General features: G+C 41.0%; 1 protein-coding gene across 1 annotated transcript in view; it reads left to right on the forward strand.

Moving 5' to 3' along the window:
• Positions 1 to 15,498, forward strand: part of C2CD5 (C2 calcium dependent domain containing 5) — a 112,803-nt gene that overhangs the window by 26,962 nt on the left and 70,343 nt on the right. The window contains exons 8-10 of the mRNA XM_065397787.1: positions 3,445 to 3,639; positions 5,945 to 6,030; positions 13,170 to 13,202. Of these exons, the coding sequence (XP_065253859.1) occupies positions 3,445 to 3,639; positions 5,945 to 6,030; positions 13,170 to 13,202 (314 nt within the window). The remainder of the gene's footprint in view (positions 1 to 3,444; positions 3,640 to 5,944; positions 6,031 to 13,169; positions 13,203 to 15,498) is intronic.

Genomic DNA, 15,498 nt, shown 5'->3' on the forward strand with positions numbered 1-15,498 from the left:
ACACTGTTGTATAATTTTTTAAAACTAGTTTTAAAGGTTATTAAAGAACACCTTTTTAAAAGCTTAAAAATATTTTTCTCAACTGGCTTTTCACAATTTAATTGAATGCTGATTCCTCCGTCCACCCCCTTATTTTCTTATGAAGCCCAACAAACGTGGTTCTGCTACAACAGAACAAAAATACTGTAGGCCCATGTATAAAAGTGTGGCTGCTGTTTTAAACGTTGTTTCTAAATATGATGTTTAAAAATAGTATTTGAATCTGAGAACGTTCCCATCTCTCTAATCATGACAGTTTTAAGGTATGTTACATTTTACTCAGTTATTGTACTTGACGGGTGTCTCAGAAATACTTCATATTCAAGATTTACACATGGAAATAGGTTAATTTTTCAAACTTAATCCAAAAGCTTAAAAATAAGCTATCAAATTGCAACTCTCCCTCTTCATTTTTTTTTTTTTTTTACCTTTTTGGTCTTTCTTTCTTTCTTTCTTTCTTTCTTTCTTTCTTTCTTTCTTTCTTTCTTTCTTTCTTTCTTTCTTTCTTTCTTTCTTTCTTTCTTTCTTTCTTTCTTTCTTTCTTTCTTTCTTTCTTTCTTTCTTTCTTTTGTGTAAATAGTGATTATGTCTTGTGGACAACCTAGGGTGACCATTTATGTTCTAAAGAAACTGAGAGCAAGTGTATTTTAAAAACAAACAGGCCAATATTTATTTTTAAGAGACACCACCCCACAAATTCATACATTTGTATTATTAAATTCCTGATGATTGTTTGAAAACATACATGTTATCTGATTAAGTTCCAGGATAGGTGGCCATCTTAGTAGACATCCCAAAGGCACAGGAGGGTGATAGTAGTCTGCAGTGAAATTGAGACATTTCTGCAGTAGCTACATTAGATTCTGATCCTGCAACATGATCTGGATGGATGGACTGTTTGCACCTACACTGAGCCCCACTGAAAACAATGGACTCTGTGTGGACACAAGTGCATCTGTGTAGATCAGATTGCAAGATAGGGGCCTTTGTGGTGAGGAATTTTCTAGTATGTTGAGGAAGCTGGGCCATCTTCATCAGCTTCCGTTTTTTGTTTTCAAATTTAAGCTAATAGCAGTCATAAGAACAGCCATACTGGGTCAGACCAAATGTCCATCTAGCCCAGTATCCTGTCTTCCGACAGTGGCCAATGCCAGGGAATGAACAGAACAGGTAATCATCAAGTGATGCATCCCGTGTCACCCATTCTCAGCTTTTGGCAAACAGAGGCTAGAGACACCATCCCTGCCCATCCTGGCTAATAGCCATTGATGGAGCTATCCTCCATGAACCTATCTAGTTCTTTTTTGAACCCTGTTGGCCTTCACAACATCCTCTGGCAAAGAGTTCCACAGACTGAGTGTGCGTTGTGTGAAAAAGTACTTCCTTTTGTTTGTTTTAAACCTGGTGCCTATTAATTTCATTTGGTGACCCCAGTCATTCTTTTATTTGCTAGGGCAGTATCATGTAGTTGCTATCTTTTGGCAATATGTTCAGCTCTCTGTTGCCAAAATGTGTCCCAATCAGAAGGCTTGCTTGTTATGTCTAAAAATTATACATACACACTGAATTTTGAAAAAATAATCACTTAACAACATAATATATAATATGTTTGAGTCATGTTTCACCTTGACTTTTGTGACTCTTCAACTATAGTTGTTCTGGGAGGAAAGAATAATAATCACTTTATAGTTAGAATTAATTCAGGGATATAACTATAAAATATCTTTAATTTTGATAAGAATTAGTTATCAACAGAAGGAGAGGGAATACTATTGAATGATATAAATTGTGTTAAATATTTTCTTCGTGCAGGTGGCAGTTCTAAACAGACTTTACCAAACATGTTTGTGGTGTTTTAAAATAAAAAAGATAGCACTGTTTTCAAGGATGGCACTAGCATTTTCTCAAGGTTCTATAATCTAAATTAACAACTCAATACAACCCATAGTTAGGACACAAACTGTTACAGGATTCTTGGCTCATCAACCCTGATTAAAGCTTTGTCCCTATAAAGGATACTATTTTTTTTTTTTTTAAACAAATTGAGACTTAGACTAACTTGGTTTAGTTTTTCCTTTACTGCTTTATAAAATAAGTTTGATCACTCTTTACTGAAGTAAGTGTAGTATGGCTGAGATGATGTGGCTGTAGTTTTACTTAATGAAACCTGTTCTTACAGATTATCTTAGTAAAGTTATGTTTGGCCTTGTCTCTCAATTTTTTGGGGAGTTTTGCTTAGAGGGTGTCTTAGTGTCAAAGCTCTTTATTCTAGTGCATGATGATGATCTGATTAATGGTTTGGCACATATAAAAAGATCTGAAATTCTGAAGAAGGGAAAATTGGGATTTTTTTTTTAAGCTGTCTGAGCAAGGAAGAGGAATAGAGTATGACTGAGGAAGCAATGTCAATATCTTGACTTCAAATTGAGACTTTGTTTAACTTTCATAAGAAGCACATATACCACAACATTTAGGTATTTATACCATGATATAAAGAGAGAGAAACTTGGATTTGCTTATTAGTCTTCTGGGTTGGAACTGTTGGAAGAAAGATTATTACCATTTCTTTTATAAAGTAGAATGTGATGATACAGTGTAGAATGGGCTGTGTCAAATTCTCTGTAGTAAAAGGTGAGAGGAGGACTTTCAAAATGCACTGAGACAGTTAATTCTGGTTTGGAATTGGAGACTTCCTGCTGTGAGTAGTGCTACTTTTCATGTAATTTTAAACTAACAGAAGTACCTGACTGACAAAAGTTGTTACATATTACATATGTAACATATAGTATATATTTTAATAAGTTTGGGTTAGGAGAGAGAGAAGAATTAATATACACGTGGAGGAAATTGAGAAGACGGGCACTCCTTTTTTATGTGGGATATAAGTAAATATGTATACACACACACACACACACACCATTATAAGATTTAAGACTTTAAAAATTAAATTTTAAGGTTTCTGGATAATGGTCAACTTAAATTCATAGAACTTTTGGAGAAGAGAACCTGTTACTATATCAGTTTTCCTTAGGCATGTTAGAAGGGCTGTTTTGAATAGATTTTATTTAGAAGTATTCACTTTAAATCTTTGTGTAAAATTTAATTGAAATATGAAATAAATATTCAATTACTTTGGCTCTTTAATAAAACTAAATACATTTTAAAACAAAGTTAACAAGTTCATACTCAGATTTTTGATAACGTGCTTCTAATCCACACTGTGGTGCTAAGTTGTCATTTCATTTCTTTGTATGCTGGTAATAGCTTTTTCATATGCTAGCAGTATGTATCTGTTCATTTGAAAAAAAAGTCTGTTTTGTTTTTGCTTCATTTTGCTTTCCTCCTCCTATTTCTTTAGTCATCTTGTGAATCTACATCTTTTCTCTCTACTACTTTCCTCCACAGCACCTTCCCCACAGGGGCCTAGGATTTTCCTGTTTCCTAGCTCCCCTACTCTGTCTTGTGGTTCCCCACAGCTTAACAAGTCCTGTCTCCTCCTCCCGGGGTCTAGCCTTAACCCTCTTCACTCTAGCCATGTCAGCCCATTTGTTCTGAGGAAAAGTGTTTCTTTCACTGAAGAGCTGCTTCTGGCTGCTTCTGGTAGGATCAATCTATAATCACCTTTTTAAAAATGCCTTTTAAGAAATAAATGGAATGTTGTTGTTAATCAGTTAGGGGGCATTTAATACCTAGCCTTCTATACCTTTTAGTTAAAATAGCCTCTGAAAACTGCTGGCTACATGACTATTACAGGATAATTTTTTTCCACCTGGAGGCTTGCAATAATTTCTAGAGCCTCTTCCTTAAATTGATCAATATTTGAAACAAATAACCTACCTTATATTGCAGAACTTTTTCCTTTTCCAAAAACGTCTCCACTAAATATTGGTAATTGGACTTACTACCATTAGACAACTACTGAATACTGATATTCTTTTCATTCTCTTCATTATAATAATGTTCCTGTATTTTAGATGGAACAAGCACTCCATCTTCCTTACCAACTCATTCATATTCTTCTGTTGAAATCTGACCATCATGTGGCTAGCAACCATATTTATTGTACCATTTAAATTGGTTTGTTTCATTCTGACTGTATACAATCTTTGTATTTGTACTTCCTCCTTTTTACATTTCATTGACAGAGATCACTAGATTGTTCTGTTAAATTAAATACTAGAAATCACTGCTTCTTTTCTACAGATAGTGCTTTGATTATTTTGTGTTTTTTTTTTTTTTAAGAATGTGTTTCATCTCAACAAATATTCTTCATTTCATGTCAGTCTGTTTTTAGTATTGTATAGTCCCTTGCAAATGCTATTTGGGTCTAATGCAAAATAACATAAAATAACTTAATTTTATTAATGGGACTATACAGATGCTAATCTTTGTTTCCTTATCCAAGAACAGCTAAAAATATTTCATTTCCTGTATATAAATAACATTTTAGACATGATAGCACTTGTCAGTTTTGAAATGAGTGAATAAATGAAGTGCCAACAACAACAGTCCTTAAGTTTGTTTAAAACAAAAAGTCCTCACACATTTACATGGAAAAATATCTTTCCTTCTTTATTGTTACTGGATTTTTTAGCAGAAGAAAGGGGACAGGGAAAGTAGCAATGTATTGTCTGTTTTAAAATAGCAGTTAAGATAACTTTAAAAATATTCCCTTCAATCATAACTTCATTCACCTTGTTCCTGATGCTTTTTTTTAGTTCTTCATTTTTATTAGTGTTTTCATTGATATCTCTGAGAGTATTGAAAGGTATAATTGCTGATACACTGAAACCAAATAAGTATCAATTTAGTTCTGAGGCACGTAAGCAGATCTGACTATAAGAAATATCAGTGAAGTATGTTCTTAGGTATGAAATGCCACCAAAGTGAATCTGATTCACCAAAATTATGATTATTGTAGGAAAAACACAGCCTTGGTATATGTTTTCTTCTTGGATTTAGTAACTGTGAAGCAACAAATGTCTTTTAGCAAGCAAATCACAGATACATTTGGCAGTTTAGAATGCTCAACAGTAGTCCATGGCTGATCTGAATGATTCAGATGAGTGAATGTACTCTACATAAATGTTAAATTAGACTGTTCTTCAATTCTAAGTTACAGTATCTTTTTCAGAGTTAAAATTTAAATTAAAAGATAAACATTTGTTATATGCTTGCCCTTACAGTTTTCTCTTTGGGCCAAATCTTATAGTGACTTCAGTAGGAGTTGTGTATATGTGGAAACTGAAGGTTTGAGCCCCAACTCATGAGGAAAAATGATTGAGCTACTCTGAAACTGTATGAACCTCACAACATGGAATCGTTTTTTAACTGCTACTGTAAATAATTCTTGGACACAGGTCCATAGTTGGCTTTATAGCAGAAATCTAGGCCAATTGCACTTGTAGGATTACTTCTAGTTTAGCACTTTGAATTAGGACTGATCCTGCAATACTCACTGATGTGAATTGAAACTTAGACTGTAATTGCTTGTGAAAATAAGGATTACGGAGCTGATCCTGTGCCTATTGAAATTGATAGCAAAAACACTCTTGCATCCATGGGAGAAAGATCAAGCCATACTGTAGAACTAAGAGCTGCAAGTTCAAGCCCCTAGGCCCTTATTCTTATTTACACTAAGGTCCTGTACACCACTCTGACACTATAAAGGGACTTAAAGTGCAATTTATGTTCACCCTAATGCCCCTTTACATTTGCACTAAAGGGAAATATAGTATAAATGTGAATAAGATCCTTAGTCTTTAGTGTGCCTGATTGGTAAAAATAAACTTTCAGAAGTTTCTAGCTATAATTTGTATCATAGGTTTTAAAAAAAATCGGAGACTAATAAATACAGTCTGTAACTTGTTTCTCTGGATGTTATTTATGTGCTGATATTCTTTAGGAATGGGCAGTGGAAGTGCTGGAAAAGAAGGGGGACCATTTAAAGCTCTATTAAGACAACAGACACAGACAGCTCTGGAGCAAAGGGTAAGGAATACATGATGATCATATTTTATACTTATATTTCTAATATAATCCTAGTAGAGATTTAACTTTTAATAAAGGTAAATATTTCCTTTTGACAGAATTATTTTGTAAATATTTGTTTTATTTTGCAACTGCCAAACTTAATAAACCTCTGTTAAACACATTGTTTACTAGCCCTTTTTTATAGACAAATTATACTGATTGTAATATTAAATATATTACTGAAACAACATGAAAAAACTGAAACAAATAATTCTAATCTGCCTAATAATGAAATGCTGTAGTTATTGTTATAAGACACAGTGATAACAAAGGAGAATTGAGTGTTTGTTTAAATGCATAGATTATCGATGCAGCTGTTGCTGTAATAGCTTTATTCTTAATTGAATTTTGGCAAAAGACAGACTTGATTTATTCAGAAATGTTGGGCCAGATTTAAAGATGCTGAAGAGGAGGCTTACTTAATTTATAGATAAAAACAGAACTGGTAGCATGACTTAACCCATATTGTATTATATGAATGGGTTTTATTTTTTAGTTATCTTTTATAATAAATCCCAAACTATAAAGAATTGCCATTAAAATCACTATTAAGGGGTATTGGATTAAAAATAACCTTCTGCAGTGTTTGGCAACACTGTACATTCAATTAAATTTATGTTTCTTCTTTGTGTGCTTGCTCATGTCCATGCCAATGTAGGTATGTGGTTGCCCTGAGCACCGCCGCCGGAAAGCTTTTCCCCCCAGTGGTATCCATTGGGTCGGCTCTGGTGCCCCCTGGAGTCATAAGCTCATAGCGTTATAAAGGGTCCTGCCGAGCTGCAGTCCCCTCATTTCCTTCTTACCACCCGTGATGGTTGCTGGAATTGCCTCGTTCTTGCACTCTGGAAGTACTCCCTCAGTGGACTTTCTAACCTCATTGTATATTGTTATCTTTATTCTTAATAGTTAAATTTCAGATTTTAGATAAATAATTAGGTTAGCGGAACCCCACTCAGTGGGGTTAATCCCTTCCCGGCACCAGGGTATGTCTCGGTCTCTGAGGTTTAAGCCTTGTGCTTCTTGCCACAAGCCTATGCCTGTGAATGACCCCCATTCCAGCTGCCTTAAATGCCTGGGGGAAGCTCATGTACGGGAGTGCTGTAAGATCTGCAAAGACTTCAGGCCCCACACCAAAAAAGATAGAGACACTAGGCTCAGATTTATCCTCATGGAGGCAGCACTACGACCTCCCTTGGAGCCGGGTCACTCAGAGTCGGCACCGAGTACTTCAGCCTCAGTAAGGAGAATCCCCCGCTACTCTGTAGGAGACTCAGCACCATTCCTCATCACTGGCACCGAGGAAAGACACTCCTGCTTCTTGAGAGACTTGACACAGTCCACCATCCCCAGTGCTGAAGAAAAGTGCTCTGGCGAGGGAACCTTGGCACCACTCTCCATCACCGGTGCTGGGAAAGAAGCAGAAAAAGACGGATAGATGTCGTTCCCCAACCCTGAGGTTGGTGGGGCGGAGACATCCCAATACAGTGTGACCCACGTCAGGCCACTCTGTGGTTCCAACAACCCTGGCGGCGCCATTGACTCAGGCCCTGGAATGGGTACCGTTGAGTTTGGTATTGATCGACTCTCCACCACAAGAGAACCACCAGAGTTCCACTGCCCTGGCGGTACTGTCAACGCCAGAGGCATTTGCAGCAGCGAGAGATTTACTCTCTCTACTGGTACTGCCATCCCCAGCCATACGGGAACTGTCAGTGGCGGCACCAGCGGGAAGGACCTCCACAGAACTGAGGTCTCAGATGCCTTCAAAAGGGAATCTGGCCATGATTGCCCACCCCCAGTCACCTCCCTCCCGGCACTGGTCGGCACTGTTCCAGCTTGGTCTCTGGGAAGGGAATCTTCAGAGACAGACTTGGAGGCAGAGTCATATGTTTCTTTCAGGAGCTGGCTGTCACTACAGCTGGCACTGTCCGGCCATAGACCTGAGTCAAGGCATCCCACCCGCGGCTTGGCCACAGGGACAGTGGCAGATGCCAGGACAGTGTCTTTTCTGGAAACCCTCGGCTTTCTCTCTGATGCAAGGGTCACATTCCAGAAGGTCATACTCCGTGGCGTCAGAGTCCAGAGCGCCTCCAGTGCTCCACTTTGAGCAAAATCCAGGCTCTGGTACAGAGACTGGTACTGAATATCAAGACCCAGCACCGCGAGACACATTTTGTGCCGAGGGCGAAGAACAGTGTCCTCTACGTGTACAGGCGTCCTCCTCCTTTCCAAATGAGGCTGTCATGGGAGCAGACATAGTGCCCTCCCAGGTCGACTACAAGACTCATCAGGAGCTCCTCAAAATAGTGGCTCAAAACCTGAGGATCCAGGTAGAGGAGATCAGGGAGTCCTCCCATGCCCTGGTAGACATTCTAGCAGCAACAGGCCCTTCAAGAGTGGCATTGCCCCTGAACAATGCTATTAAGGACCCATCAAGGCATTGTGGCGGATCACAGCGTCCCTTCAGCTGACGGCAAAAAAAACTGAAAAGAAATACTGTGTCCTGGCTAATGGGTATGAATTCTTTTATACACACCCACCACTGGGCTCTTTGGTTGTATCAGCAGCCAATGAGCGGAAACGACAGTCAGCAGGGGTCAACCCCCAAGGCCAAGGACACCAAAAAAATTAGACCTCTTCAGCAAAAAGGTCTATTCAACAGGTGGCCTCCAGCTCAGGATCACAAATCAGCAAGCGCTCCTGAGCAGGAATGATTTTAACTCCTGGGACTCATGCTGAAATTTAAGGAGTACTGTCACAGGAGTCCAGGCGAGAATTTGCAGGCAAATCTATGGCAGAGGTGTCCCTGCAGGCAGCTGTAGATGCAGTGGACTCTGCAGCCTGATCCATGGCCTCAGCGGTGGCAATGCGTCGAAGCTCTTGGCTTCAATCCGTGGGCCTACTTATGAGGTTCAACAGACATTGCAGGACTTTCCTTTTGAGGGTTTATCACTTTTCTGAGCAGACAGACTCCAAACTGCATAGCCTAAGGACTCGAGGGCCACCCTGAAGTCCCTAAGGCTTTATACAGTGGCACCCTCAAGGAAACATTATAAGCCTCAGCTGGCCAGTCGATTCTTCCCGCCACCTGCCTGGCAAGACCACAATAGGAGGAAGAGCAGGGGCTTTAGGAGAAGACCTCCGCTGCAATCCTATTCCACGCCTGCCCCCTGCAAACACTGTGGCGTCTAAGCAGACCTTTTGATGGGATGCATGGGGAAGACATATCAGGACAGAACTTGGATCCAACTTCCCCAGTTTTTGTGGACTGTTTATCCCATTTTTGTCGGGCATGGGCCTGTATTGCCTCAGATTGCTGGGTGCTACGCATGATAGCACTGGAATATACTCTTCAGTTCAGTTGTGTGCCCCTACCCCCCGTCCCTCTTCAGGGAGCCTTCTCACAAGGAACTTCTAGCCCAAGAGGTGCAGTCGCTCGTAAGGGTGGGAGCCGTGGAAGAGGTTCCACTGGAATTAACGGAAATAGAATCCCCGGCCCCTTATTTCCTAATGTCAAAAGTCAGTGGCAGTCTCAGACCAATTCTGGACCTGTGAAAACTCAACTTATTCATGAAGAAACTAAAGTTTCACGTGGTCTCTTTGGCTTGCATCATCCCCTCCCTGGATCCTGGGGACTGGTACACTGTCCTCGATTTGAAGGACACCTACTTCCATATCTCAGTCTCTTTCAGGGACACAGAAGATTGAATCTCGTGCACTACCAGTAGCGGTGCTCCCATTCGGCCTGTCAGGGGCACCTTGGGTGTTCACAAAGTGCATGGCAGTTGTTTCAGCTTTCCTGAGAAGACAGGGTGTCCAGGTATACCCTTTCCATGACGACTGGCTGGTCACAGGTTCATACCAAGATCCAAGTGGAGCCCAATGTAAAGTTAATACAGTCAACAATCCAGGACTTAGGTCTGCTAATAAATGTGCAGAAGTTTACTCTCTCCCCATTTCAAAGCATAGAGTTTATCGGGACGATCCTCAAGTCGGTCCAAGCCAGAGCCTTCCTCCCAGAAGCACGATTCCAAGCAATAGGGATGCTTATAGAGAGCCTTAGAAATCGCCCCATCACCACAGCCAGAAACTGCTTGAAGCTCCTGGGCCACATGGCATCATGCACCTAAGTGATGCAGCATGCGAGACTTCGGCTCAGGTCTCTCCAGGTGTGGCTTGCATCTGTATACTCACGGAGCTGACACCATTTAGATGCAGTCATCGCAGTTCCTTCATCTGTGATTGCTTCCCTCCATTGATGGCTAGACCCTCTGGCAGTGTGTGCAGAAGTCCCATTTTCAAGACCCCAACCATCAGTGTTTCTTGTCACAGATAGCTCAGCATCCGGCTGGGTTACTCACTTGGGATCCCTCAGAACTCCGGGCCTCTGGTCTCCAGAAGAGCTCTTGCTACATATCAACGTCAGGGAGCTCAGGGCAGTTTGCCTGGCCTGCCAGGCATTCCAGCCCCATGTGGCGGGCAAGTGTGTGTCAGTTCTCAAAGACAACACAACGGGAATGTTTTATATCAACAGGCAGAGAGGAGCACACTCCTTTCACCTGTGCCAGGAAGCACTTCTGCATAGCCCACTCAATCCACCTTGGGGCCTCCGATCTGCCAGAATCACAGAATGAGCTAGCAGATCACTTTAGTAGCTACTTCTCCAACCACCACGAATGATCCATTCGTCCAGATGTTGTGAAAGTCACTTTCCAGAAGTGGGGAGCTCCCCAGATCTGTTTGTGACGAAACACAACAGGAAATGTCTCCAATTCTACTCCTTTCTGGGTCACAGCTCCAGGTCTCTCGCAGACGCTTCTCCTCCCTTGGACGGGTCATCTCTTTTACACATTTCCTCCCATTCCTCCACAAGGCCTTGATGAGGATCAGAAGGGACAAAGCGGGAGTCATCCTGATAGCCCCTGCCTGGCCTCGCCAGCATTGGTTTACCATGCTCCTAGACCTTTCAGTGGAAACACCAATCCGTCTACCTCTGTTTCCAGACCTAATCTTCCAGGACCACGGCTGCCTGTGTCACCCGAATCTCGAGTCCCTCGTCTCTTGGCCTGGAAGCTCCATGGCTGAACCCCTCAGAGCTAGCATGCTCGGGCCGGTTTGTGAGGTACTTCTAGAAAACCATCCACTAGAGTCACTTACCTGGCAAAGTGGAAAAGGTTCTTGATCAGGTATACGCAGAAGGGTGTCTGACCTATGCAATCAACAGTGCCATTCATTCTAGATTACTTACTCCACCTGAAACAAGGGCTAACTGTGTCATCTATTAGGGTCCATTTGGCTGCAATCTCAGCTTTTCACCCATGGGAGAATGGCTGTTCTGTATTCTCAAACTCCATCTGTAGTTGATTTCTTAAGGGCTGTGAGAGATTGTACCCCCGGGTACGGCAAACAGTCCCTCTGTGAGATCTCAACTTGGAATTGTCAAGACTGACAGGATCCCCATGTGAGCTGCCAATGTACTCTCTGCTCTACCTGTCCTGGAAGGTGACCACCTTGGTAGCCATTACTTCTGCCAAAAGGGTCTTGGGGATTCAGGCCCTCATTTCAGAACCACCTTACACAATATTCTTCAAGGACAAGGTCCAATTGCATCCACATCTGGCTTTCTTTCCAAAGGTGGTTTCACAATTCCATAGTAACCAGGATATCTTCCTACTGGTCTTCTATCCGAAACCACGTGCCAACAGACAGGAACAGAGGCCCACAGGCTGGACATCAGACGTGCATTAGCCTTATTCATAGAAAGAACTAAATCATGTCAGAAATCCACTCAACTATTCATGGCCATTGCAGACAGGATGAAAGGTCTTCCAGTCTCAGCCAAAAGAATTTCATCATGGGTCACTTCCTGTATCTGCACATGCAATGACCTGGAAAAGATCTCAGCCCTGACGGCACATTCCACAAGGGTCAAAGCATCTTCGGAAGCATTCGTGGCACAAGTTACTATCCATGACACTTGTAGAGTGGCAACGTGGTTGTCAGTTCACACTTTTGCGTCTCACTATGCCATCACTCAACAGGCTAGAGATGATGCTGGATTTGGCCGAGTAGTGCTATAATCAGCATGCCAGTAAACTCTGAACCCCATCTGCACAACTGCTTGGGAGTCACCTACATTGGAATGAACATGAGCAAGCACTCAAAGAAGAAAAAGGAGTTATTAACCTTCCATAACTGTTGTTCTTTGAAATGTGTTGCTCATGTCCATTCCAAAACTCTTCCTCCTACCCCTCTGTCGGAGTTAGCCAGAAAGAAGGAACTGAGGGACCTATGGCTCAGCGGGACCCTTTATACCAGCGCTGTGAGTGCATGAGTCCAGGGGGCACCAGAGCTGACCTGATGGTTATCACTGAGGGAAAAACTTTCTGGTGGCAGTGTCCGGGGACGCACATACCTACATTGGAATGGACATGAGCAACACATCTTGAAGAACAACAGTTACGGAAGGTTAGTCACTGTTTTGTTGTTGTTTTTTTTAACTCTGAAAATTGTAGAAACGCATGGTTAAAAAAACAGGTGTGTGTATTTAACTGTCAGATTTATACACACACACACACACACGTATTATATATTATACCATGTATTATATTGCAATTCTCAAAACATATTTTATAATTTAACACTGGCTACATCTACACTAGAAGTGCTACAGTGGCGCAGCTGTGGTGAAGATGCTCTAAGCCGAAGGGAGAGAGCTTTCCTGTGGGCTTAATTATTCCACTTCCCATCAGATGTGGTAGCTATAGCATTGTCTACACTGGCGTTCAGGTCAGTATAACTTATGTTGCTCAGGGATGTGGAGTATTCACACCCCTGAGCAATGTAAGTTTTACCAAAGTAAGATCTAGTGTAGACAAGGTCACTATCCAGAGTCTCTAGAGGAATAGAGAATGGAGACTAGTTTTCATTTAATAAGGGCTTTGATCTAGCCGAATTACATACTTGAAGCCAAATGTATGTCCAGTCAAAAACAGAAATTAATTACATCTATGAAATATACTTTTTTTTTTAATGAATAGCTACTTATATGAGAAAGTGGATGATTGTCTTTTCATATTTTGTTGTCCATTGCTAAGGAAGGATCGCCTCATAGGTTCTGTCGAAGGCGGGTATGTTTCAAAATATTGTGTGACCTTTTTCTTTGAGCTCTTTTTTTCTTGTATTGAAGACTTTTCTAATTTTGAACAATCATTTTAAAATCGTGTTTTCTTTTTTGCAAGGTTTTGCCAGATTTCTTTGTGATCTTGTTGATGTGGGGTTTTGATATTTTTTGTTTTAATTTCAAGAACATTTAGCAAACCAACATACTTCTGCTTAACTAATATTTGGCATGATTGTACATTTCACTTAAAATTTTCATTTATATTTTAATACAAGTACATAGCTTTTGCTTGTAATGCTTCAGTTTGAAAATAAACTAACACTTTTTAAAAGCTTTTCCCTGTGTGCCCTTGTTTGTGCTAGCATATGAGATATTCTGTGGCTGTAGATCTATCATTTCAATAAAAAAGCGTCTGAAAAACAAGATTTTTAAAAGATCAAGAAAATGCCAGGCACATGTAGCGTTTCAGTGTGAGAGTTTGTTTTTATTATTTATACTGTTTTAATAACACATAGCTTTATAATACCTAGTGAAGAAGAATCATGTTATAAAAAGTAGGGCTGTCAAGCAATTAAAAAAATTAATCGTGCTGTTAAACAATAATAGAATACCATTTATTTAAATATTTTTGGATGTTTTCTACATTTTCAAATATATGTCCCTTCATGTTTCAGCTACCATTCCAGAGGACATAGATTGATTTGATTTTTTTTTGGTGGTGTGGGTTCTGTAGTTTCCACATTAGAGTGTTGCTCTTTTAATCTGAAAGCATGCTCCACACCTTGTCCCGCTCAGATTTTGGACGGCACTTCAGATTCTTAAACCTTGGGTCACGTGCTATATCTATCCTTAGAAATCTCACATTGGTACATTCTTGTGTTTTGTCAAATCTCCAGTGAAAGTGTTCTTTAATAGAACAACATGTGCTGGGTCATCATCCGAGACTGCTATAACATGAAATATATGGCAGAATGCGGATAAAACAGAGCAGGAGGCATAAAATTCTCCCCCAAGGAGTTCAGTCACTAATTTAATAAATGCATTATCAGCATGGAAGCATGTCCTCTGGAATGGTGGCCAAAGCATGAACAGGCATACGAATGTTTAGCATATCTAGCACATAATACCTTGCAGTGCCGATACAAAAGTGCCATGCGAACACCTGTTCTCACTTTCAGGTGACATTGTAAATAAGACGCGGGCAGGATTATCTCCCATATATGCAGGGGTGAAAGTAACTTAAAGGATTTATTGGTACCCAGGAGTCCTGAGCAGGGGCGTGGCCTCAACCAGAAGAGGCAGGGCCTTTCAAGATTTAAAGGCCCTGGGGCTCCGGCTGTGGCTGGGAGCCCTAGGGCCTTTAAATCACCCAGGAGCTAGCAGCTGCAGAGGTGGCTGGGAGCCCCGGGACTCGGGGGCGAATTAAAGGGCCCGGGGCTCCGGCCACCGCGGAGCTCCGGGCCCTTTAAATCGCCGCTACCCCGGGGTGGCAGGACTCAGGCGGGGATTTAAAGGGCCTGGTGCTCCTGCCACTGCGGGGAGGCTCCGGCTGCTTCGGGGAGCCCCGGGCCCTTTAAAGCGCCGCCGGAGCTCCGGCAGCGGGGCTCAGGCGGCGCTTTAAAGGGCCCGGGGCTCCCTGCAGCGGCTGGAGCCCTGGGCCCTTTAAATCACCGCCGGAGAAGCCGGTCCAATCCGGCACGGCATACCGGCTCTTGCCACTATGCCGTACCGTACCGGCTTACTTTCACCTCTGCATATATGTAAATAAACTTGTTTGTCTTAGCGGTTAGCTGAACAAGAAGTAGGACTGAATGGACTTGTAGGCTCTAAAGTTATACACTGTTTTGTGTTTGAGTGCAATTATGTAACAAAAAATCTTCATTTGTAAATTGCACTTTCACGATAAAGAGATTGAACTACAGTGCTTGTATGAGGTGAATTGAAAAATACAATTTCTTTTGTTTATCATTTTTACAGTGCAAATATTTGTAATAAAAATAATAATATAAAGTGAGCACTATATACTTTGTATTCTGTGTTGTAATTAAAGTCAATATATTTTAAAATGTAGAAAAATATCCAAAAATATTTAATAAATTTCAATTGGCATTCCATTGTTTAACAGTGCGATTAAAACTGCGATTAATTGCGATTCATTTTTTAATCACGATTTTTTTTTGAGTTAATCACGTGAGTTAACTGCGATTAATGGATAGCCCTAATAAAAAGGGTTATATAAGATTATGCCTTTAGGGATAGAGCAGATCATGTGGAATATTAGTTGAGTATCGTAACTGTGATAG

The sequence above is a fragment of the Emys orbicularis genome, chromosome 1, assembly GCF_028017835.1.
Source record: "Emys orbicularis isolate rEmyOrb1 chromosome 1, rEmyOrb1.hap1, whole genome shotgun sequence".
Taxonomy (NCBI): domain Eukaryota; kingdom Metazoa; phylum Chordata; order Testudines; family Emydidae; genus Emys; species Emys orbicularis.